Genomic DNA, 23,734 nt, shown 5'->3' on the forward strand with positions numbered 1-23,734 from the left:
GTTCCTACGAAGACACGTAACGTTATGAATGTGATTACGATCGTTTCTAATATCCTATTATCCTTCTCTATCTTCGGCTCTTCACACATTAACACCAGAACTACCGTGCACATGAAACTCAATCAGCATACGAGCCGTCGAAAGTAGAAACGGTGTAACTCGAGAAAGTTAATTTATTGGATAACGAAGGACGAATCGAAAGTTCTGTGAAATGCAATAATCGTGTAATAATGCAGTAAAATCGATACGACTCTTTCAAGAAATTAAATATAGTATTGAATTATAAATATGATTTATTAATAGTAAATCAATCTAATGAAACATTAATTTACACTACTTTCGCTTCGAACGGTTCATATATCGTTTCAGAACAATGAAAGAATTGGGCTCATTCTCGAGTGACGGAGTTTATTGAAGAAATGCTCATTGAAAATATTTTTACAATTTCCGTAATTGTAAAAGAATCGACCAGAGACAAATAGTTTCACCTACTCTGTAGTTCTAGTTTCAAGTATAGTAGTAATTCATGATGTAACGAGGTCGTAAGATTGTTTCTATGAAATTGTTGTCTCCGACAAATTATTGTCATCTAAAATTTGTGAAATTAATAACATGATGTACACCGTGGCGACTTTACAAAACTGAATTAGTTCGTCGATAAAGTGACCAAGAAAGAAATGTACATCAAATTTTAGAGCCACGTTCCATAGGAAAAAATCACTATTTTCTAATCAGTGATAAATTCAATCGTGAGACAAATTTTACAGTACAGTAATGTCTCCCTAACTGACGCTCAGATTCTGCACAAAAATGGACAATTTGGAAAGAGGAAATACGATTATTCGAGCGTTGTAGCTCGTTGTTATAGTTGTTGACAATTGAGCCGTTTATTTTGAAAGTGGCATAAGTCACTTTACCGTAATGAAAAGTGGTGATTCTTTAATGTTTATACGAAATTATTTATACTGAGAAAAATATTAGTATCCTGAGATATATCGCTATATAATATCACTACGTAGCACTGTATATCGCTATATATCACTATATAGCGATACATAATATCACTATGTAGCACTGTATATCGCTATATATCGCTATATATCACTATATATCGCTATATATCGCTATATATCACTATATATCGCTATATATCACTATATATCGCTATATATCGCTATATATCACTATATATCGCTATATATCGCTATATATCACTATATATCGCTATATATCGCTATATATCACTATATATCACTATATATCACTATGTATCGCTATATAATCGCTAAGTGTCACTATATATCACTATGTAATCACTATATATCACTATATAAATATAGTGATATTATATAATGATATGTGTATAGTGATTATAGTATAGTGATTATATAGCAATACATAGTGATACATATTGATACATAGTGACATATAGTGATATATAATGATACACAGTGATACGTGTATATGTATGCGTATCTATATATCCAATTTTAGAAAAGTTATTGCGTTTTCAAAGATGTAATATCTCTTTTTACCCATTGCATGTGTCGCCAGTACGGAAACACGTACCAATAATGGTTAAAGCGAAACGGGAACTCAAAATATATTAATTTTTGCGTACATTATTTGAACGTACTTCGAGAACTAATCGCGAAACAGAAAATCTAATCTCTCCACGTGATGGAACGAATCTTATAAGGAAATATGAGCCGTTTATTTTGAAAGTGGCATAAGTCACTTTACCGTAATGAAAAGTGGTGATTTGTTTATGTTTATACGAAATTATTTATACTGAGAAAAATATCAGTATCCTGAGATAACAAATACAAGTAAATCTCCTCGAAAGTTGGTATCCATATTTTTAAACGTGTTAAAACGCAAACCCTGAAATATATCGACTTGAAAACAAAGTGACTTATGCCACTTTCAAAATAAACGGCTCAATTCGTAACTATGAAAAACGAACCGCAAGGCTCGAATAATCGTATCTCCTCCACCCAAATTGTCCATTTTTTGTGCAGAATCTGAGCGTCAATTAGAGAGAAACATTACTATATTTCTAAAGCTGCTCGGCTTCGTAGCATTTCCGCGACAAAAAGCGTCTCTTGTGCTCCAAATTAGCCGTTTCATGCACAGCTTATTTTACAGGTGCAATCGGACGCGGATCAATATTGCTAATATTTGAACGTTCTCCATATCATTGCGGTTTGCCAATAAATAATGGCAATATTGATATACCGTCTACCGTCAATATTTATGTACGATACTGTCAATACGATGTATTGAAGTATCGTCAATCCAATATATATTGAAATACCGTCAATACAGTATATTGAAATATCGTCAATATCGTATTGACAATATGCACAGATCATCGTAGAGTCGTTTTACACCTACAGTGATCCAGAGAACGTCGAAATATCGACAGCATACACGGCGAGTAAGAAAAACATTCGGACACCCCATAAAACGATGTAACTTTTTTAAAAGCGAATCGAGCATCAAGAACAGACTAATCGTTTCATAAAAGACGATCAATCTCAACGAAACAGCTGATCAATTGACCGAGTATTATACTATACGTTGTGCCTTTAAATAACATTGTAGCAAAATTAATTAGCAACGAACGACCTCGCTAAATCATGACAGTTACTATACAGCGTGTTCCTTTAACTTTTGCGTACATTTTTCCGTGCACTTCCGTCGATCTGTCAAATAAAAATGTTTCGAACGAACGTTCAATCAGTTGCCGACAATCGACTCTCCTTCCTAGCCAAAACTTTTCCCCAGGAATCACTTTAACACTAGAACTACCAGACGATCATGGTGATGATCGTAACGATGATCAGGATGTTATCATCGAGATCCGTTTTACTTGCACCTGTGTCGCGATCGAAGAGCACCGAAAGTGCTCCTCCGAGCCGGTCAGCTCTCGTATTCGGTACTTCTGGTGTTAAACTTTCTATTGTTCAACTCACTGTAGCCCGCTGAACGTGTTCACCCAACAGAATCCCCAGCACGACCGTAGTGTTCCCGCAGTAATCGGCCGACGCTCGTGTCTTCCGTCGATCATCGTAGTACGAAAGAACGGAAACGAAAGTCGAAAACAAAAGCAAAAAAAATAACGATAACAGAAAACACGAACAACAACGACGAAAAAAAAAGTAAAAAAAAAAACTAGCACGAATTCGAACGGCGGTCGTCGGAGGAAACCGAGAAAACAAAAAGAGGATTTTTGCCTTGTGAGCGCAGCTCCGCCAGCACGAGCGCAACGACCGAAACTCCGGGCTGCTTGTCGAAGTGCAGCAAGTGCCTGGACGACATGAGGCTGATGCAGAGACTGGCGGTTAGCGGATTGTTGTCCGTCATACTGATCGTCCTTCTGACGGGAACGTTCGTGACCCGTCGGAGCCTGGCGAACATGGTCGATCGCGGCGTGGCGCCGGAAGAGCGGAACGAGCAGCCGCTGAACCCGGCCTGGGTGCTGCACAACACGGTCCCCGGCCCCGGCCCGGACGAGCTCAAAAACGAAGACAAGGATCGACGCGTGGACGCCGCCGCAAATAGACAGTCAGAACCGTCCGCGGTTGGCCCCCCGCCGATCCCCGTGCCCGCCCCGTATGCCATTAAACTGCCTAATCCACCCCTGGACGATGTGACTAATCAGCGCCGCGAGAAGATCAAAGAGGTAAGCGGCTCCATATAGTTTCTACAAGCTCTTCTTCTGCCCGCGTTGCGTCACTGGTAATTACCTGTGCGTGCCCGGGACCTTCCGTGACCGGACCACGTGTTACGGTCTACTTTGCGGTAGGTTTACGGAAAAGTTCGCGCGGGGCGAGAGGAATGATCGATTTCGGAATCACCGGGCGCGAAAGCAACGTTCGCAATTGCTCGCGATCCGTTTGTAAACGCTTAAGGGTGCAGGTCTGAATTTTAGCCAGTTGGAGACATTTCTGATATCTTGTTTTATTAAGTTGCATATGCAGTGACTCAAAAGTCGCTCAAAATCGGGGAACAGGGATTCCTCAGGTCATTTCGAGCAACTTTCTCCTCAGCGAAAATGCAATCCGCTGCTTCGTTTACGAGTTATTCACGGAAAACGCTGGCCAATGAGAGGCGAGCTCGGCTGACGCGAGGCTGACGCGGCTCCCTCGCTGATTGGCTCGACCGCTTAGCGCTAGACGAGCTCGGCCGCCGCGTGTCAGCCGAGCTCGCCTCTCATTGGTCACCGTTTTTCGTTAATAACTCGCAAACGAAGCCACGGATTGCGTTTGTGCTAAGGAAAAAGTTGATTCAAATGACCTGAGGAACCTCTCATTTCCTGCAACTACCATAATCTTGGGACACTCAGTATAAATTGATCGATTTATTCGGAATTATTAGGAAATCAGCTTCGAAATTATATAGCAGTTATTATTATATTTTAATTATATTATTATTATTGTTATATTTTGATAATAATAACTGCTATTGCTTTTCCGTAATAACAACGACAAGGGAGCTGAATCATGTACACACCTACTAATTGTTACTATACCGTAACAACACCGTCAGAATAAAGCTGAAGTTGTACTCACTCGAGCATTATGCAAATTTTTAAGGTGAGAATAAAGTTCATTGCTTCACAGTTGTACGACGCTCTAAAAACGTTTTCAAGATCGTTGGAGCCGTTTCGTCGGCGGAAGTATGGCGAAGTAAGTACACTTGTGTCGAAAAGTGTGTTGAACACCCATTCGAATGGAATAATTTTTTAAGAATTGTACCAAATGACTTGAATTTTTGTTTTAAAGACATTGGACCGACTATTTTATCGAACAGCGAGCAAAACAATTACAGGTTCTGACGAAAGATCTGAAAAATCATCGTTTTCTAACTCCTTCGTCGTTTCAACCGAGCGCAATTTCAGCGAAATTTTTGGTGCTCATTGCTTTGGTCTACCGTGGACAGTCTAAGATTTTCAAAAGAATTGAAATCGTTCGGACCAATTCGAAAAGGAGTTATTCTATTTGACGATTCTATTTTTAAAGATGTTAACATACGTACTTTTCGCCGCGAGTGTACCCGTCTCGGTTAAATTCCCATTCGATTGGATCGCGTGAAAGGTAAGTCTGCCGTTTCTACGAAAAACAGTTATACCCTCGTTAAATTTATTATCAGGTGACAGAATCAACGCGAATGCGATTCTCGTCCGTGGTCGATGATACACGTAACAAAAGAATACTGTGCCATCCAGGGAAGCCAAGCAAGGCTGTCCATCACCTTGATGCTGTAATTATAGTTTCGCCGAACCTGAAACTATTCAGCGTCGGGTATTGCATTATCAATATGATTTAACGACTAATTTTCCTGCAATATATAATTTCGTGCACAGAAAATACTGTAGTGCAAAAATTAGTAGTAAAATTAATACAGTAATGTCTCCCTAACTGACGCTAAGATTCTGTAGAAAACTGGACAATTCGGGAACAGGAGACACGATTATTCGAGCCTTCTAGCTCGTTTTTATAATTGTCGACGATTGGTAACTATAAAAACGAAGAACGAGACTCGAATAATCGTATCTCCTTTTCCCAAATTGTCCATTTTTTCTAGACAACCTGAGCGTCAATTAGAGAGACATTACTGTAATCCCGGAAATAGGCGCGTTAACCTTTTAGGTACGGCTATTATTAAGTACGGCAGGGCTATTTCTCTGGACGGCAGAGTCTGATGTATACTGTACAGAGTCTGATACTGTATATACAGGGTGTCCCAAAAATGTCTCTCAATCCGAAAGTGGGCGGTTTCCTCAGGCCATTTGGAGCAACTTTCTACTTTACAAAAATTTTCTCCGAGGCACCGTTAACGAGTTATTAACGAAAAACAGTGACCAATGAGAGGCGAGCTCGGCTGGCGCGTGGCGATCGAGCCAATGAGCGGAACTAGGCTTCGCGCACTGGTTGGCTGGGCCGCCTCGCGTCAGCCGTACTCGATTCTTATTGGTCACTGTTTTTCGTTAATAACTCGTTAACGGTGCCTCGGAGAACATTTTTGTAAAGGAAGAAGCTGCTTCAAATGATCCGAGGAACCCGCCATTTCCGGATTGCGAGACATTTTTGGGACACCCTGTGGACTGTTGTAAATCGATGCGAAGACAAAAGAAGTGTGAAACAATGCATATGAAGACGATTATTTGGTTCAAACGATGAGCGAGTGAGCTACTAGAGCAAGCCACTATAGTGGCGCGTCGTCCAGAGAGATGACATCCGCGAAAGCCACTATAGTGGCGTGTCGTACTGAAAGATGATATCCGCGGAAGCTACTATAGTGGCGTGTCGTGCCTAAAAGACGCCATTGACACTGCCATTGCAGAACTATAAACACGGTGCCGCGACAGACACGGTCATTCTCCGCGGCGAGTGTCGTTTCTAATTAGCCGCGATGATGTTGTTAAGGACACGAGGAGAACAAGGCGGAGCCTGAATAGGTTAAATTGAGTTCCACTTGCAAATGCGGTTTGTCCGTTTCGTAAATTATGTGAGTCCACTCGCGAAGTAAATTGCTTCGTTTGGAATGAACGATAGGTGCCGGCAGAATGCGACGCGCGTAACGCTGCTTGAACATTTCTCTAATGCGAGCAGGGGTTGCAGTAATTTCTCCCTAATTCGCGCTCAGATTGCGCACGAAAATCGTTGTTTTTATAGTCGTTGACGAACGGTGACTATAAAAACGAGCCGGAAGGCTCGAATAATCGTGTCTCCTCTTCCCGAATTGTCCATTTTTGGGCGCAATCTGAGCGCGAATTAGGGAGAAATTATTGTACTTCCTTGGCTTGCAATGTTGCACATTTATTCAGGGCTACAGTAAATTCTCCATAATTGACGCTCGGATTGTGCACAAAGATGGACAATTTATAATGTAAAATAATATAAATATGATATAAATATAATGTAAATATAATATAAATGTAATATAAATGTAATATAAATATAATATAAATGTAATATAAATATAATATAAATATAATATAAATATAATATATAAATATAATATAAATGTAATATAAATATAATATAAATATAATATAAATATAATATATAAATATAATATAAATGTAATATAAATATAATATAAATATAATATAGGTATAATATATAAATATAATATAAATGTAATATAAATATAATATAAATATAATATATAAATATAATATAAATGTAATATAAATATAATATAAATATAATATAAATATAATATAGATATAATATAATATATAAATATAATTTATAAATATAATATATAAATATTATATAATATAATAATATTTACAAACTTTTTCCCGCATATTTGTCAACACTATCGTCATCAGGAACTAATCTGAAACTGTATTCCTGGTAAGTATCGTAATTTAAAATCGGGTAGTTACAGAAATTGTTGAGATCTCTAATACTGTCCTCGTGTAGTTGCTATTTAGAAGCCCCGTAGGTGCAAATATGAATCGTGTGCACAGTGGGAAACGGTAAATTGCGTTGCCAAACTTCCCAATTACACGGTTAATCATACTTTAATTGAGTTCGACCAAGCAGAGCATTAAATGTCGGACGGACGTCGATGTAATTCAACATCTGAAAAAGAAGACTTCGTACTCGGCGCGTCCCATAACGCGAACGCATTCATGCAGAAGTCACCGAAACGATCAATATCCTGCCATCTGTTGTCGTTTCCCTGGAAGCTACCATCGAGCCGGCAGCCGGTATCTGGGCAACTAGAGGGGATGATTTATAGTTGATTATATAAATATTCTGAAGGACCCGCGAAAGAAGCTGACTGTATACGAGATCACAGATCGAAATTTATTCTCGCAGACAAGCACATAATGGGAACATGAATTTTGCAGTTCGTCAGACTTGTTGCAAAATTTACGATAAATAACGACGATAACAACGATAACAACTTATTACACATTTGTAGAAATTATTTATATATTTATTTATTTATTTACAGTATATATTTACATATTTGTTTATATTTATTTATTGATAAACACATTTTTGGAGACGATGTTTCCAAATCTGAAATCGTGGTTTTAATAATAATTTGAACATGGTATTATGAACAATGTTATACTTGCACTTCTATATATATTATATCATATATTATTATTTGTTATACTTATTACATATTATTGTATGCTATACTTATCATATATTATTATATGTTACATTATATATTATATGTTTATACATTATTCGCAATTCATTTCGATATTTGGAAGGTTTTTTTTTAGACTTAGAATCTGTAAAAAAAATCGAATGAAAGCAATTTGACTTCTTCACTTCCCTTACACTGTAATTTCTTCCACAGCTTCGTTAATAGTAGTCACGCGATTACAATAAAATATATTGTCCAACAAGAAACATTCATTTTTTCGTGAAACCGTAAATCTCTTTGAGATTTGCTTTTACTTATCAGAATTCTCTGTATGATTTACAATTAGTCGACGACAGTAAATAATTAATATCGACCAGGTTCGTTCTCGTTTCCGAATTTACCGAATCAGCTTGACGATAAATCCATCGTACAAAAGGGTCGACGGGACGATGGGGGGGGGGGAGGGGCGGCGAAGGGGGGTGTACGATATGGGGAACGATAATCGATCGGATGAAGTAGATTTGCAGAAATAGAGACGTGGAATGGAACGCGGGGTAAGGACGAGCCAGCTTACAAAGAGATAATCGTACCGGCAGAGTTCCGAGTAGACTTAATGTGATTGACTCATTATCGCTTCGGATCTTGTTCCTCAAACGACATTATCGCCAATACCCAGTTTACTGCTCTCCGCTAAATTAATTACGCGAAAATGGCGGAGGCATTTCGAGTTCTACTCCGGCCCAGCAAAGTTGAACGTGTTAGCGCGCCGTCCCTTTTCCGACGTTGGAATTCCGTCAATTAATTTCCTCCTGCCCGTCGATGGATACCGCAGCATCGTTTCCACCTGACGGTTTCACTTTCCTCCGGCAACTAATATATTAATCGCTGTTTTATTTATGTTATATTTATGTTATATTTGTATCGTCGTTTTATTTATATTATATTTCTATCGTCGTTATATTTATATTATATTTATATTATATTTATATCGTCGTTATATTTATATTATATTTACATCGTCGTTATATTTATATTATATTTATATCGTCGTTATATTTATATTATATTTATATCATCGTTATATTTATATTATATTTATATCATCGTTATATTTATATTATATTTACATCGTCGTTATATTTATATTATATTTATATCGTCGTTATATTTATATTATATTTATATCATCGTTATATTTATATTATATTTATATCATCGTTATATTTATATTATATTTATATCGTCGTTATATTTATATTATATTTATATCGTCCTTATATTTATATTATATTTATATCGTCCTTATATTTATATTATATTTATATCGTCCTTATATTTATATTATATTTATATCGTCGTTTTATTTATATTATATTTGTATCGTCGTTATATTTATATTATATTTATATCGTCGTTATATTTATATTATATTTATATCGTCCTTATATTTATATTATATTTATATCGTCCTTATATTTATATTATATTTATATCGTCCTTATATTTATATTATATTTATATCGTCGTTTTATTTATATTATATTTGTATCGTCGTTATATTTATATTATATTTATATCGTCGTTATATTTATATTATATTTATATCGTCGTTTTATTTATATTATATTTGTATCGTCGTTATATTCATATTATATTTATATCGTCGTTATATTTATATTATATTTATATCGTCCTTATATTTATATTATATTTATATCGTCCTTATATTTATATTATATTTATATCGTCCTTATATTTATATTATATTTATATCGTCGTTTTATTTATATTATATTTGTATCGTCGTTATATTTATATTATATTTATATCGTCGTTATATTTATATTATATTTATATCGTCCTTATATTTATATTATATTTATATCGTCCTTATATTTATATTATATTTATATCGTCCTTATATTTATATTATATTTATATCGTCGTTTTATTTATATTATATTTGTATCGTCGTTATATTTATATTATATTTATATCGTCGTTATATTTATATTATATTTATATCGTCGTTTTATTTATATTATATTTGTATCGTCGTTATATTCATATTATATTTATATCGTCGTTATATTTATATTATATTTATATCGTCCTTATATTTATATTATATTTATATCGTCCTTATATTTATATTATATTTATATCGTCCTTATATTTATATTATATTTATATCGTCGTTTTATTTATATTATATTTGTATCGTCGTTATATTTATATTATATTTATATTATATTTATATCGTCCTTATATTTATATTATATTTATATCGTCCTTATATTTATATTATATTTATATCGTCGTTTTATTTATATTATATTTGTATCGTCGTTATATTTATATTATATTTATATCGTCGTTATATTTATATTATATTTATATCGTCCTTATATTTATATTATATTTATATCGTCCTTATATTTATATTATATTTATATCGTCCTTATATTTATATTATATTTATATCGTCGTTTTATTTATATTATATTTGTATCGTCGTTATATTTATATTATATTTATATCGTCGTTATATTTATATTATATTTATATCGTCGTTTTATTTATATTATATTTGTATCGTCGTTATATTCATATTATATTTATATCGTCGTTATATTTATATTATATTTATATCGTCCTTATATTTATATTATATTTATATCGTCCTTATATTTATATTATATTTATATCGTCCTTATATTTATATTATATTTATATCGTCGTTTTATTTATATTATATTTGTATCGTCGTTATATTTATATTATATTTATATTATATTTATATCGTCCTTATATTTATATTATATTTATATCGTCCTTATATTTATATTATATTTATATCGTCGTTTTATTTATATTATATTTGTATCGTCGTTATATTTATATTATATTTATATCGTCGTTATATTTATATTATATTTATATCGTCGTTATATTTATATTACATTTATATCGTCGTTACATTTATATTACATTTCTATCGTCGTTATATTTATATTATATTTCTATCGTCCTTATATTTATATTATATTTGTATCGTCATTATATTATGGTCATTCCATAAGTTCCTGCCATTCATTTTTTAACGAAATGATATTTTAATCTTAACCTACAAAGCTTACGAAAAGAAATGCTTCTATTCTATATCGCGTCTGCACCCTTAAATTTCTTGCCAGCTAAAAAATGTTGTAGCGACCGAAAGAGGTAGAAGTCCGGTGGCGCGATGTCCGAAGAGAATGAGGTGGATCAGATAAAATGGTCCCAACCGAGAGCTTCGGAAAGGGTTCTGATTCGCGTTACGTGCAAGCAACGATATGCACGCTGCCACGCGATCGAGACTATTACATTCAGCAAGTTGATGCGGCACCCATGCGTCCAGCTTTGGCATCCTTCCCATTTCCTTCGAACGTCTATGTACACTCGATTTTGGCGTATTCAGCATTTCCGACGTTTCTCGCACCGATAAACTCCTTGTTTCGTTCGCCGGATTGAGAATCCTGTCGTCTTCGACCGTCTCGACGGGACGATCGGCTCGCGGCTCATCTTCCGGATTAAAATTTCCCTCCCGAAATCGATTTTGAACCACTCTCTCCACGTAAACGACACAAACGTTTCTTTTGACAGAAATATTTCGCTTTTTCGAGCGAAATTTCTTTTGAGAAACGTTTCGCTTTTTCGAGCGAAATTTCTTTTGAGAAACGTTTCGCTTTTTCGAGCGAAATTTCTTTTGAAAAATATTTCGCTTTTTTTCGAGCGAAATTTCTTTTGTTTTTATCCGCCTAAATTATGACACTTCGTGAGAAAGTGAAAAGTATGCATTTGTATGAACATTTCAAAGATTTCATTTAATTTTCAAACGTAATTATACTTCGCGTTATTTTTTTCTTTTATTGTTGCTTCTGGAAATATACACAGAATGCACCATTGAATTACGGTGAATGATGCAGAAACTGACAAGGGAGAATATGTACGTGGAATCAATAATCTGTACACACCAATTTTCATGAAATTTCCGTGAAAGGTAGTTTTTCGAAAAATATTTAACATGTAGTCGTTGGTGTTGGCTGTTGACGGTGATGGAAAAGCGTAGATATTGTTTTAAGTCGTATAGAAAAGTACATTTGAAAGGTTGTTTTCACTTTGTCAACATGGATGATGGCCGATAAAATAATACCAAACATTTTTCTGCTAAATTCCTCTCGCAGAAATTTCGTCGAAATCTGCGCGTCCAGATGTATTCCCCCTTGTCAGATACTGCAACGTGCATTGTATTTAATGGAGAATGAAATTTTATTTTATAAGTCCCATAAGTCTCGTTATTATTCATCCGAAGCGCTGTCGTTTGGTCAAAAACGTTTAACGTTATTTCTAAAGTAATGAAATAGAGTTATTATTGATAATTGAATGGAAGCTCGATTTCTTCAAGCTATTCGATTTCTTTCGAGTTATTCGATTTTTTTCGCGCTACATTCGATTTCTTTCGAGCTACTTGATTCTTTCGAGCTACTCGATTTTTCTCGAATTATTCGATTTCTTTCGAGTTATTCGATTCTTTCGAGTTACTTGATTCTTTCAAGCTACTCAATTTCTTTTGAGTTATTCGAATTTTTCGGCTTATCAAATTCTTTTGAGCTATTCGATTTCCTTCGAGCTATTCGATTTCCTACGAGCTATTCGATTTCTTTCGAGTTATTCGATTTCCTTCGAGCTACATTCGATTCTTTCGAGTTATTCGATTTCTTTCGAGCCACTCGATTTCTTTTGAGTTATTCGATTTGTTTCGAGCTATTCGATTTCCTTCGAGACAATCAATTTCTTTCGAGCTACTCGATTTTTTTTCGAGTTATTCGATTTCCTTCTAGCTATTCGATTTCTTTTGAATTATTCGATTTCTTTCGAGCTACTCGATTTCTTTTAAGTTATTCGAATTTTTCGGCTTATCAAATTCTTTTGAGCTATTCGATTTCCTTCGAGCTATTCGATTTCCTACGAGCTTTTCGATTTCTTTGGAGTTATTCGATTTCCTTCGAGCTACATTCGATTCTTTCGAGTTATTCGATTACTTTCGATCCACTCGATTTCTTTTGAGTTATTCGATTTGTTTCGAGCTATTCGATTTCCTTCGAGACAATCGATTTCTTTCGAGCTACTCGATTCTTTTTCGAGTTATTCGATCTCCTTCGAGCTATTCGATTTCCTTCAAGTTATTCGATTTCTTTCGAGTTATTCGATTCTTTCGAGTCTCGACTCGGAAGTAACAATTTCAGACGGATCACCCTGTAGATTACTATATAAAAAGCTACGATTTTTCATTTGCTGTAAACAGGATAGCTCCAAGCATGTAATACGGTGGTTTAGCAACAGATGGCAGGGCAAGTGTAATACGTGTGCTTGAAACATCGCTTGACTTTTAATTGCTTTTTATTGGATTAATCAAATTGGCGGCTGCACACGGAGCAGCCAATTTGCTCTTTATCGCAGCAAGCCTTTCAATTATCGATCAGGCAACGATTTCTTTCGCAGCTGCTTAAATGCTTCCTCATCGTTAACGTTAATTCATACGCGACGAGGGAAAATTTATGTTTATCGTGTCCGCGTGAATCCGCAATTGTCATTAAAAAAATTTCATTTTCATTTCAAACAAGCGAACAACGTCCACGATATTGTTGTAGCCTAAGAGATTAATGAAATTAGAAATTCTTCTTATGAATTAGGCAGCGATCGTCTCTAATTTTTAATATTTACTCAGACTTTTAACAATCTTCCGCGATAGCTCGAGGCTGTGTCACGCTGTTGCGAACTCCGATCAGCTCCGACGAGCTACATAATTATTAACAATCAAAGCTTGAAAAGTTGTTCGATGTAACGTTAATTGTTTATCGTGAGCGTAGCGACCATTTGAGCAAGGTATTGTTGAGGCTACGTAATCAGATTGATGTTCTGCTGGATCGACTCCGACATCGTTCAAGCCGTATTCTCCTCGCATATTTCGTAAAAGGGAGGACAATACGCCGTGAACGACGTCAGAATCGATCCGGCATAACTACAATCCGATTACGCAGCCTCAGCAATACCTTGCTCAAAGGGTTGCCTCTCGCATGTTCAACAATCGACGAAACCGCGCCAGTGAACGGTAGAAGAAACATGTTGTTGCGTTCGCATTATTCTCGAAGCCATCTTTGTTGTTTCCATTTTTCATAATCTGACGCATTTTTTCCTTTTATCGGCCTTCGCGTAATCCTCTACGGTACACGGGATTATTAGCAACGCGCGTAAATGCATGATATAATGGAATTTAATTAGATTAATTAAAGTAAGATTCCATAAATCGGTAGAAAAATATTTGTTGCGAAAGAACTTAAACAGAAATAAGATAAATCATTTAAAGATTATTTAATTTGTTTTAGATACTTGAAAATAATTATTAGCGACTCGATAAGCACTGGACGTCTGAACGACGTTTTAAGGACGTCTAGAAGACGTCGTTTGGACCTCTGCAGGACGTCTTAAAGACCTCCATAAGACGTTTTGATTTGTAACACGCGACGTTTCTAAGCCGTTCGTAGCCCGTTCGTAGGCCGTTCATAGGAATGTCCTATACAAGACGTCTTTAATACGAGAAAATTAATTCGGTAAATTGTAGGATACGAAATAACGGTAAAAATAGTGTTAGAGTACAATGAAATGGCGACAATACCTCTGCATAATATTATATAATAATATAATACTATTATATATATAATACTAATCGAATTGTCAACCGTGAAAATTTATTAATACGACATTATTATATATTATTAGTATTAGTATTATATAGTATTATATATTATATATTATATATTATATAGTATTATATAGTATTCGTATAATAATGTCGTATTAATAAATTTTATATATATAATACTAATATAATGCTTAGGTATTGTCGCCATTTTATTATATATATATATATATATATATATATATATATATATATATATATATATATATATATATAATATAGTATTAGTATAATAATGTCGTATTAATAAATGTTCACGGTTGACAATTCGACATGCTTCTGAAACACAATTTTTTGAAACACCCGTCGGCGATAAAGAAAACGATTCAATATTCATGTAATGATCGAAGCAGCACAAAAAATGAGATAAAACCAAGAGAAAAGATGTATTAATTCAACCGTCTCTGGTTCATCTTTCGCAAGGGAACACCCGTTATACACGGAACCGAAGGAGAGCAGAAGGGGCAGGGCGACCCTATTGAGACCGGCATTCATTCACAGATCAGAGAATAAGATTCGCGTTGGAAGAGCGGGGGTGTCGGTTTCCCGTCAAAGAATAATTCACGCTATTAGTCTGCGAGCGCGGTACAATACAACTCGATCCATGACAATAAACAAAGACGTAATTATCGCGAACCTCTGCAGGGTCGTCGACGGCGGAGAATTCCGGACGTCTCTCGTCTTTTACCTCCTCGGTCTTCTTTCTTCTTTGGGAACACACCTCCGTTCATCTATCGCAGGCAATCCGTACGAGAAATAGGGTTTCTGAGACCTCGTTGCACACATTCGAGGTGTTGCTTGCCAATTCTCTCTCTTTCTCTCTCCCTTTCTCTCTCTATTTCTCTCTGGCTCTCTCGTCTTTCTCTATTTCTCTCTGGCTCTCTCTTCCTCTCTCTTTCTCTCTCTATTTCTCTCTGGCTCTCTCTTTCTCTCTCTCTTTTTCTCTGGCTCTCTATTTCTCTCTGGCACTCTCTTTCTCTCTCTATTTCTCTCTGGCTCTCTATTTTTCTCTCTATTTCTCTCTGGCTCTCTATTTTTCTCTCTATTTCTCTCTGGCACCCTTTTTCTCTCTCTATTTCTCTCTGTGGCTCTCTCTTCCTCTCTCTTCTCTCTCTACTTCTCTCTGGCACCCTCTTTCTCTCTCTATTTCTCTCTGTTCTCTCTCTTTCTCTCTGTTCTCTCTCTATTTCTCTCTGGCTCTCTCTTTCTCTCTTCTTGTCTCATTCTTTCCTCTCTCTCTCTCTCTCTCTCTCTCTCTCTCTCTCTCTCTCTCTCTCTCTTTTTCTCCACCACCGTGCATGCGTGTATGCGCGCGCGCGCGTTGCCGGGCGTCCAAGGCAGGGAATTCCGTGTCTCGCCCTGATGCTACGCTCCCATGGTGTTACCCCTCTCACACCCCGCACGACCAGCCTGAATAGCATGTTCAGCGTGCTCTAAGTCTGAACGATAGTCTCCTACGTCTGAAGAGCTGCGAGGATTTTAGAGAATTTACTCTCATCCACGGAAATAGCTGTTTCGTATTTACCGGTGACATCAGTTGCCGAACAATTTCTTCTCTTACACCAGGTAATTGAACTGTTCGAGGAACCTGGAATCGTTCATGCGATTAATACAGGCTATACGAAACAAAGGGCGCGGAATTTACTTGTGCTACCAGGAAAACGATCCGAGATACAACTAATTGTTAACAAAAAATAAATGTTCGTATGCACAGTTCCTGCAGCTTGCAATAAATTCACGCGATTTATATTTTCCATAAAAATCCGCAGTTTGCTCGTAACAATGTCGACGATGTTTCCTATGAAATTTTGGGCCGAGATAATAACGTTAAAGAACGTGGATTTTTCAATTGTTTGTTCAATTCTCAGTGAATTTGACAAAAATTTGTTGGTCCTTGTCCTATGCACTGATCCCTTTAACGTAACAAAATATTAGAGTCAATATTATAGTCAATATTAGAGTCAATGTTAGAGTCAATGTTAGAGTCAATGTTAGAGTCAATGTTAGAGTCAATGTTAGAGTCAATATTAGAGTCAATATTAGAGTCAATGTTAGAGTCAATGTTAGAGTTAATGTTAGAATCAATATTAAAGTCAATATTAGAGTCAATATTAGAGTCAATGTTAGAGTCAATATTAGAGTCAATATTAGAGGCAATGTTAGAGTCAATGTTAGAGTCAATGTTACAGTCAATGTTAGAGTCAATGTTAGAGTCAATATTAGAGTCAATATTAGAGTCAATATTAGAGTCAATATTAGAGTCAATGTTACAGTCAATGTTAGAGTCAATATTAGAGTCAATATTAGAGTCAATGTTAGAGTCAATATTAGAGTCAATATTAGAGTCAATGTCAGAGTAAATATTAGAATCAATATTAGAGTCAATATTAGAGTCAATATTAGAGGCCTAATTTTGGGAAGCTTATTTAATTTGAAAGGGTGTTTCTCGAATGCTTTCGCGAGTCACCGCATAGAAATCAGAATTTCACAATCACGGTGTTTGTTGCGAGCAAAGCGAACGTGAAATGAAAACATCCCGGGGTATAATAAATCCGAGGTGAATCGAAAACTGATCTGCGGTCACGATCGTACAATTGTTAGAATGAGAAATGAAATCCTTCGTGGACACGTGAATAACAAACGATCGGGCACGATCGATCTTCTCGAAGGCTCCTCCGAAGGAGTATCATTGCTTCTTTATTCGGTATCGGCATTAATACGCCTACTCGCGCCGGTTCGCTCGGCAGAAGGTCCCGAAGTTACCATTCAAATCTCTGATAACATTGTAAGCGACGAGGCGGACAGTGGCCGAAATAATGATAGGTTCGTCTCATTTTTGTGCTACGACAGCATACATATTTTACGTAACCTTTTCGTTTTTTATTGTCAATAGGTGATTCGTTACAATGCGTTCAAAGAACAGCACAATTATTTAAACGGTACAATTTTTATTGATATTGTTATTACATCAATATTTCCAAAATTTGGAAATTCTGTGCCAAATAAATATAGGTTCGCTTAATATTTCTGTATTTTTAATTTAAAAGATTGTCGTAAATGGAGTTGGGAATTAATTAATTAATTACGAAAAAGTTGACCCTCCGTTGTTTTTATCTTTGAACGACAATGTTTATTAGTCATAACGTGTTTGTAAAAGAAAGAAAAATGTCTTCGTTCTATTACAAAAATTATTGAATCAAATCGAAATGCAAAGGATTCACTTATAATTATAATAATAATAATAATATAAAGGTTATTATAATAATTGTAAATATTACGTTAATAATATACACAACGTTATTATAATAATTATAAATATTGCGTTAATGGTATCTATAACGTTATTATAATAATTATTAATATTGCCTTGGTAATACGTATAACGTTATTATAATAACAATAAATACTATGTTAATAATATTAATCATAGACATTATCCTTCCGAATTTTTCATAAGTTTTACGTGGCATTCACGTTAATCTTCGAACAACACGTAATAATTCTTCAACAATGGCAACAGTCGGTAATTAAACGAACGGTAATTAATTAAGGGAGCAAATGTGCAAATAACAATTGAAAAGATAGCTCTCCGAACAAATTCGCATTAATTCAGTTTCCCGGTATTTAATGAAGTTCGAGCGATCGGATTCGTTACACACGGTAAATTCTCTCTAATCGACCCTCGCAAATTGTGCACAAAAATGGACGGGATGATTCGCCAATTCGAGAAAAAGAAAAAAAGGAATCTGGCGATCCTCACGGCCGTTTCACAGCTGCTAATTATGTATTCGGGATGATGGGACTAAGAACGGGCGCGGAAAATGAAACGTGACTAGCTAAATTGAGTTCTACATACTTCGGAACGCGGTTTGCCCATTTCGCGAATTATGCGAGTCCACTCGCAAAGCAAATTGCTTCGTTCGGAACGAACGATACGTAACTCTGCTTGAACATTTCGCAACTGGGATCGAGTACGCCGCGGCGGGCTCGCAGCCGCGCACGACTATATTCGCCGAGATTCAATTACAAAACTAATTATATTTCGCGATCGTAAAAATAGCTTCCCATTAGCCGGGAAGCAGAGCTAAAATTAAATTACTATTTATACGGAATTTACCGGCAACTTCGACCGTGAGAAAACAATGAGGGGAACGTACGGAGAAAGTTTTAAGACATGCTCCTGTATACAATATAAAATCTCTTCTCTCTTTCCCGATCTCGTTTCTTTTTTTTCTTAATTCAACTTTATTCACATGCACAGGGTGCTCCTTTTATACCGCGCATTCGAACATCTTCGTTAATTTCGTTCGCACGAAAGAAACGTGTCGTAACGAATTTGTTTGGTTCAAGGGAGAGAATGTTATGATCGATGGGTTTTTTTTTTCTTTCAAGATAATTTTCTTCGAGTTTCGAAGGTCATCGTTCACTCTTGCGCGTTAACAAAGTATAATAATCCCGAAGCGAACGTGAACTCCGCACAGTCGGAGCTTCTTTTCTTCAATTCAACAATCATAATGGTACATAAGTTGCACGAGTTGCTGGACCGTTGTAATTCATTTAGAAGTCGCAGACTTTACCGCCATCTTCTTTTCTTTCCCCATTTGCGCTACTTCATGCTTCCTGTTAATACCAGTATTTTCTCGTAACACCCACCCCTTCGCGGATATTGAAATTTAGGTCTTCCACCAAGCTTCCTTCCCCTACATACCTTCTTCTTCGTTCTCTAAGTAAACCAATTATGTTCATTACCTGAGACAATTTCCACAATATTTGTGTTAGCGACAGTAAGTAAGTCTTCTCGCATAATGCTCTTGTCTGAGCTATTCCCAAAGCATCGAAAGAAGCCTTAAACATCAGCCGCTAAACGCTCGCATTTTTCATTTCATTATGCGATCATAACGTCCCGAATGAATTCTAGATCAATTTGGGAAAGTTATTCCGTTTTCGGAGGTGTTTGAATATTATATTGCATTATTATGTTATATTATAATATAATATAAGAATAATAATATGATACAGTGTTCAAAAGCACCTTCGAAAACGGAATAGCTTTCCCAAATTGATCTAGAATTCTTTTATTATTATATTATTATATTATTAAAATATTATATTATTCTGTTATTATATTATATTATAAGATTATAATATTATCATATTATTATATTATTATATTGTTACAATATTATATTATTATATATGTTATTATATTATAATATAATATTCTCATATCATTATATTATTATGTTATTATATTATATTATAATATTCTCATATTATTATATTATTATGTTATTATATTATAATATTATAATATTCTCTTATTATTATATTATTATGTTATTATATTATAATATTATAATATTCTCTTATTATTATATTATTATGTTATTATATTATAATATTATAATATCTCGTATTATTATATTATTAAAATATTATATTATTCTGTTATTATATTATTATATTGTTACAATATTATATTATTATATATGTTATTATATTATAATATTATAATATTCTCATATCATTATATTATTATGTTATTATATTATATTATAATATTCTCATATTATTATATTATTATGTTATTATATTATAATATTATAATATTCTCTTATTATTATATTATTATGTTATTATATTATAATATTATAATATTCTCGTATTATTATATTATTATGTTATTATAAAATATTATATATTATAATATTCTCATATTATTATGTTATTACAAAATATTATATATTATAATATTCTCATATTATCATATTATTATATTATTATATTACTATATTATATTATTATTATATTACTATATTATATTATTATTATATTATCATATTATTATATTATTATATTATGTTTAAACATTTACGAAAGGAGACAAGAAACCTTCTACAGGGCTGGTTGCCGATTTCCCGAACGACCCTCGCCCTCCCTATAATTCCACCGTGTCAGGATCACTTGCATCCTTAACTATGGTCCCGAACGATTTTCCAATCGAAAGGTCCATGGGAAAAGGCAATTGCGGCCTCGTTCCTCCTCGGATATCATTATATCCGGTAACGAGTTGACGCTATAATTGGGCTCGCCCTAGCGTGACGATGAGTTCCTGCTTGAACGCCTAGGCTGATCCTTCGGGCCGCCGAAGGAGCTCGCTGCTCCATGCACATGTAGTATTGTATACCGTGGCGCACCCGCGCGCCATCCCTCGGCGAGCAGAACCAGCCGAACGCAATTTTCCGCTGAACGGGTAAGAAAAATTGGCAGTAGACGGAACCGGTGATCGAGTTTTTCTGGAACTAAAACGACGGCTCCCTCGCCGTTGGGAGGCCTCGTCTCGTCTCGCATCCCTTCGAAGGTGAAAGTTAAATTGCTTCCAGGAATTAATTTAAATATTTTCGACGGTATACCGAGCCACTTTTTATTATCAGTCGCTAACCAACTGCGGCGTGTGCCTCGAATCGTTCGATGGTTTCCGAATCTGCTTCCTTTTCTTTTTTGAAATGGAAGTGCGGCAAATTCGCCCTAATTGAGCCGCAGCTTTTTATAGTTGTTGACAGTCGGTAACTATAGAAAGAAAGTTTTGTATTTTTTATTCTTTTTTTAGAGCAAATTCTTTGCCGAAGGTTTTAGAAATTAAGAAATTAATCGTTTTGTAAATTATATTCATCTATGTGTAACTTATTCTATTACAATTATATATATTATTATTATTATTATATATAATATATAGTATATTATTATATTATGTTATTATATTATATTATTATATTATATTATATATTATTGTATATATATTATATTATTATATTATTATTATTACATATAATATATAGTATATTATTATGTCACTATAATACTATATTATAACACTATATTACAATTTACTCTATTTATTAAGAAGCTTTAGTTAGAATAAGTATAGTTCGCAGATCAAAGTAATCCGTTTTTATTAATATCCGTTAAATTTAATATGAATTTAATAATACAAATTCGCGAGATAATACAAATCTTCAATAATCAGTTATAAAATGTCCACCCCAGACAGCCTTATTAACATAACAACGTATTAAAAACAATCACGAACAAGCGAATTTCATTTGCAACAAGGTGAATATTATCAACAAAAGATTTAATTTCGATTCCGGAACCTGCGAAATTGTTTTACTTACAACTCCGACGATTTTTCTCCATTGCAGCCGGTTCCACGTTGATCTTTTCCATTTCCCTTTAGACCGAGCTTCCTCGGACCGCTGATCCGTATCGCGCGATATTTGCGCGACATTTGTCCGTATTTTTATGTCGTTTGTAATCTTCGATACATTCGCGGCGATATTTTTAATCGAAGATCTCCGCGGCGCTGCCTTATATAAGGCTGCACGATAAACTCGCACTGATTCCAGAACGGTGGAAAAGTTTTCAACAAACGAAACAACTTCCGTTGCCATTCCGCCGATATAAGAAAACTGAAATTGTAAGTTCCTCCCGCCCTTGTATCCTGCAACAGGAAACGAAACCCGAGAAATATTTCCACCGAAGGGAGCGGCGGTAATCCGCGGTTCTATACAATAATTCGTTGGCATTCACAAGCAACATCCCCGAAGAAAGTTACTTCGTAAAATCGAGAACTACCGTCTTGTATCTTTTGAAACGGATCGAGCCGCGGTTTTCAATCATTCGAAGTAAATTCTCTCTAATCGACGCTTTAGATTCTACACAAAAGTGCACATTTCGGGAGAAGGAGATACTATTGATCGAGTTATTTCAAACGGCTTCGGGAATCCCTTGTTTCCCGGAAGTGCCATAATTTTAGGGCAATCTGTATTCACTTCTATAATACAGAGGAGCCTCCGTTATACAGTAAATTCTCTCTAATTGACTCTTGGGGGATTGACTCACAGAAAAATGGACAATTTGAGAAGAGGAGATACGATTGATGCTCGTTTTTATAATGGTTGATAATGGGTAACTATAAAAATTGAGCTTTGAACGCTGTAAAAATTAAGCTTTGGACGCTGTAAAAATTAAGCTTTGAATGCTGTAAAAATTAAGCTTAGAACGCTGTAAAAATTAAGCTTTGAAAGCTGTAAAAATTAAACTTTGAAAGCTGTAACAATTAAGTTTTGAACGCTGTAAAAATTAAGCTTCGAACGCTGTAACAATTAAGCTTTGAATGCTGTAAAAATTAAGCTTTGAACATGGTAAAATTTAAGCTTTGAACGCTGTAAAAATAAAGCTTGCTTTTATAAAAAAAGCAAGACTCGAATAATCGTATCTCCTCTTTCAAAATTGTCCACTTTTGTGTACAATCTGATCATCAATTAGGGAGAATTTACTGTGCATCCACCAATCAAAAAAAGAATAATTCTATGTTCTCGATAAAGAAATCTTACCGTAAAACGTGTAACAAAATTTACAGAATTGACAATTTTACGAATTTGTGCATAACGCCTTCAGTTCAGCCATTTTTTAAATACGAACGTGTAAAAAAAAATGTAAGCAAATAATTGAAACATCTTGTATGAAATAATTTGTACAAAAGATATGGTTGAGTGCATTAATTCAACGAGTTTATCCGCGGTTTAATTAGTTCGTTCACGGCTAAGATTTCAATCTACGAAGAAGACGGTCAAAATAGCGACGTCAGAATCTCGTCCGGCTCCGCGCGTACCTTTTTACCCGAAATTCAATTTCTGCTTCTGTACTACTTTTTATCGATTTCCTCTTTCCCTCGGCCGTATTTTCCGATTCTTACCGCATCCGAGTTTCCGTATCGACAATAATTTCTCCGGACTGGGTCAA

At 34.8% G+C, this 23,734-nt stretch overlaps 1 protein-coding gene and 1 long non-coding RNA gene across 7 annotated transcripts in view; one reads left to right on the top strand and one right to left on the bottom strand.

Annotated features, from left to right (window-relative positions):
• The window catches only part of LOC117223883 (alpha-Mannosidase class I a), a 406,723-nt gene that overhangs the window by 128,533 nt on the left and 254,456 nt on the right, over nt 1–23,734 (top strand). For all 3 annotated transcript variants that reach the window (XM_076522731.1, XM_076522733.1, XM_076522732.1), the window contains exon 3: nt 3,009–3,688. In XM_076522731.1, coding sequence (XP_076378846.1) covers nt 3,323–3,688 — 366 coding nt within the window. In that variant the 5' untranslated portion in view covers nt 3,009–3,322. The remainder of the gene's footprint in view (nt 1–3,008; nt 3,689–23,734) is intronic.
• Nucleotides 21,749–23,734, bottom strand: part of LOC143259630 (uncharacterized) — a 93,819-nt gene continuing 91,833 nt past the window's right edge. For all 4 annotated transcript variants that reach the window (XR_013033645.1, XR_013033647.1, XR_013033646.1 and 1 more), the window contains one exon: nt 21,749–22,430. This is a non-coding gene — a long non-coding RNA (uncharacterized LOC143259630). The remainder of the gene's footprint in view (nt 22,431–23,734) is intronic.

This window comes from Megalopta genalis, chromosome 6 (genome assembly GCF_051020955.1).
Source record: "Megalopta genalis isolate 19385.01 chromosome 6, iyMegGena1_principal, whole genome shotgun sequence".
Classification (NCBI taxonomy): Eukaryota; Metazoa; Arthropoda; class Insecta; order Hymenoptera; family Halictidae; genus Megalopta; species Megalopta genalis.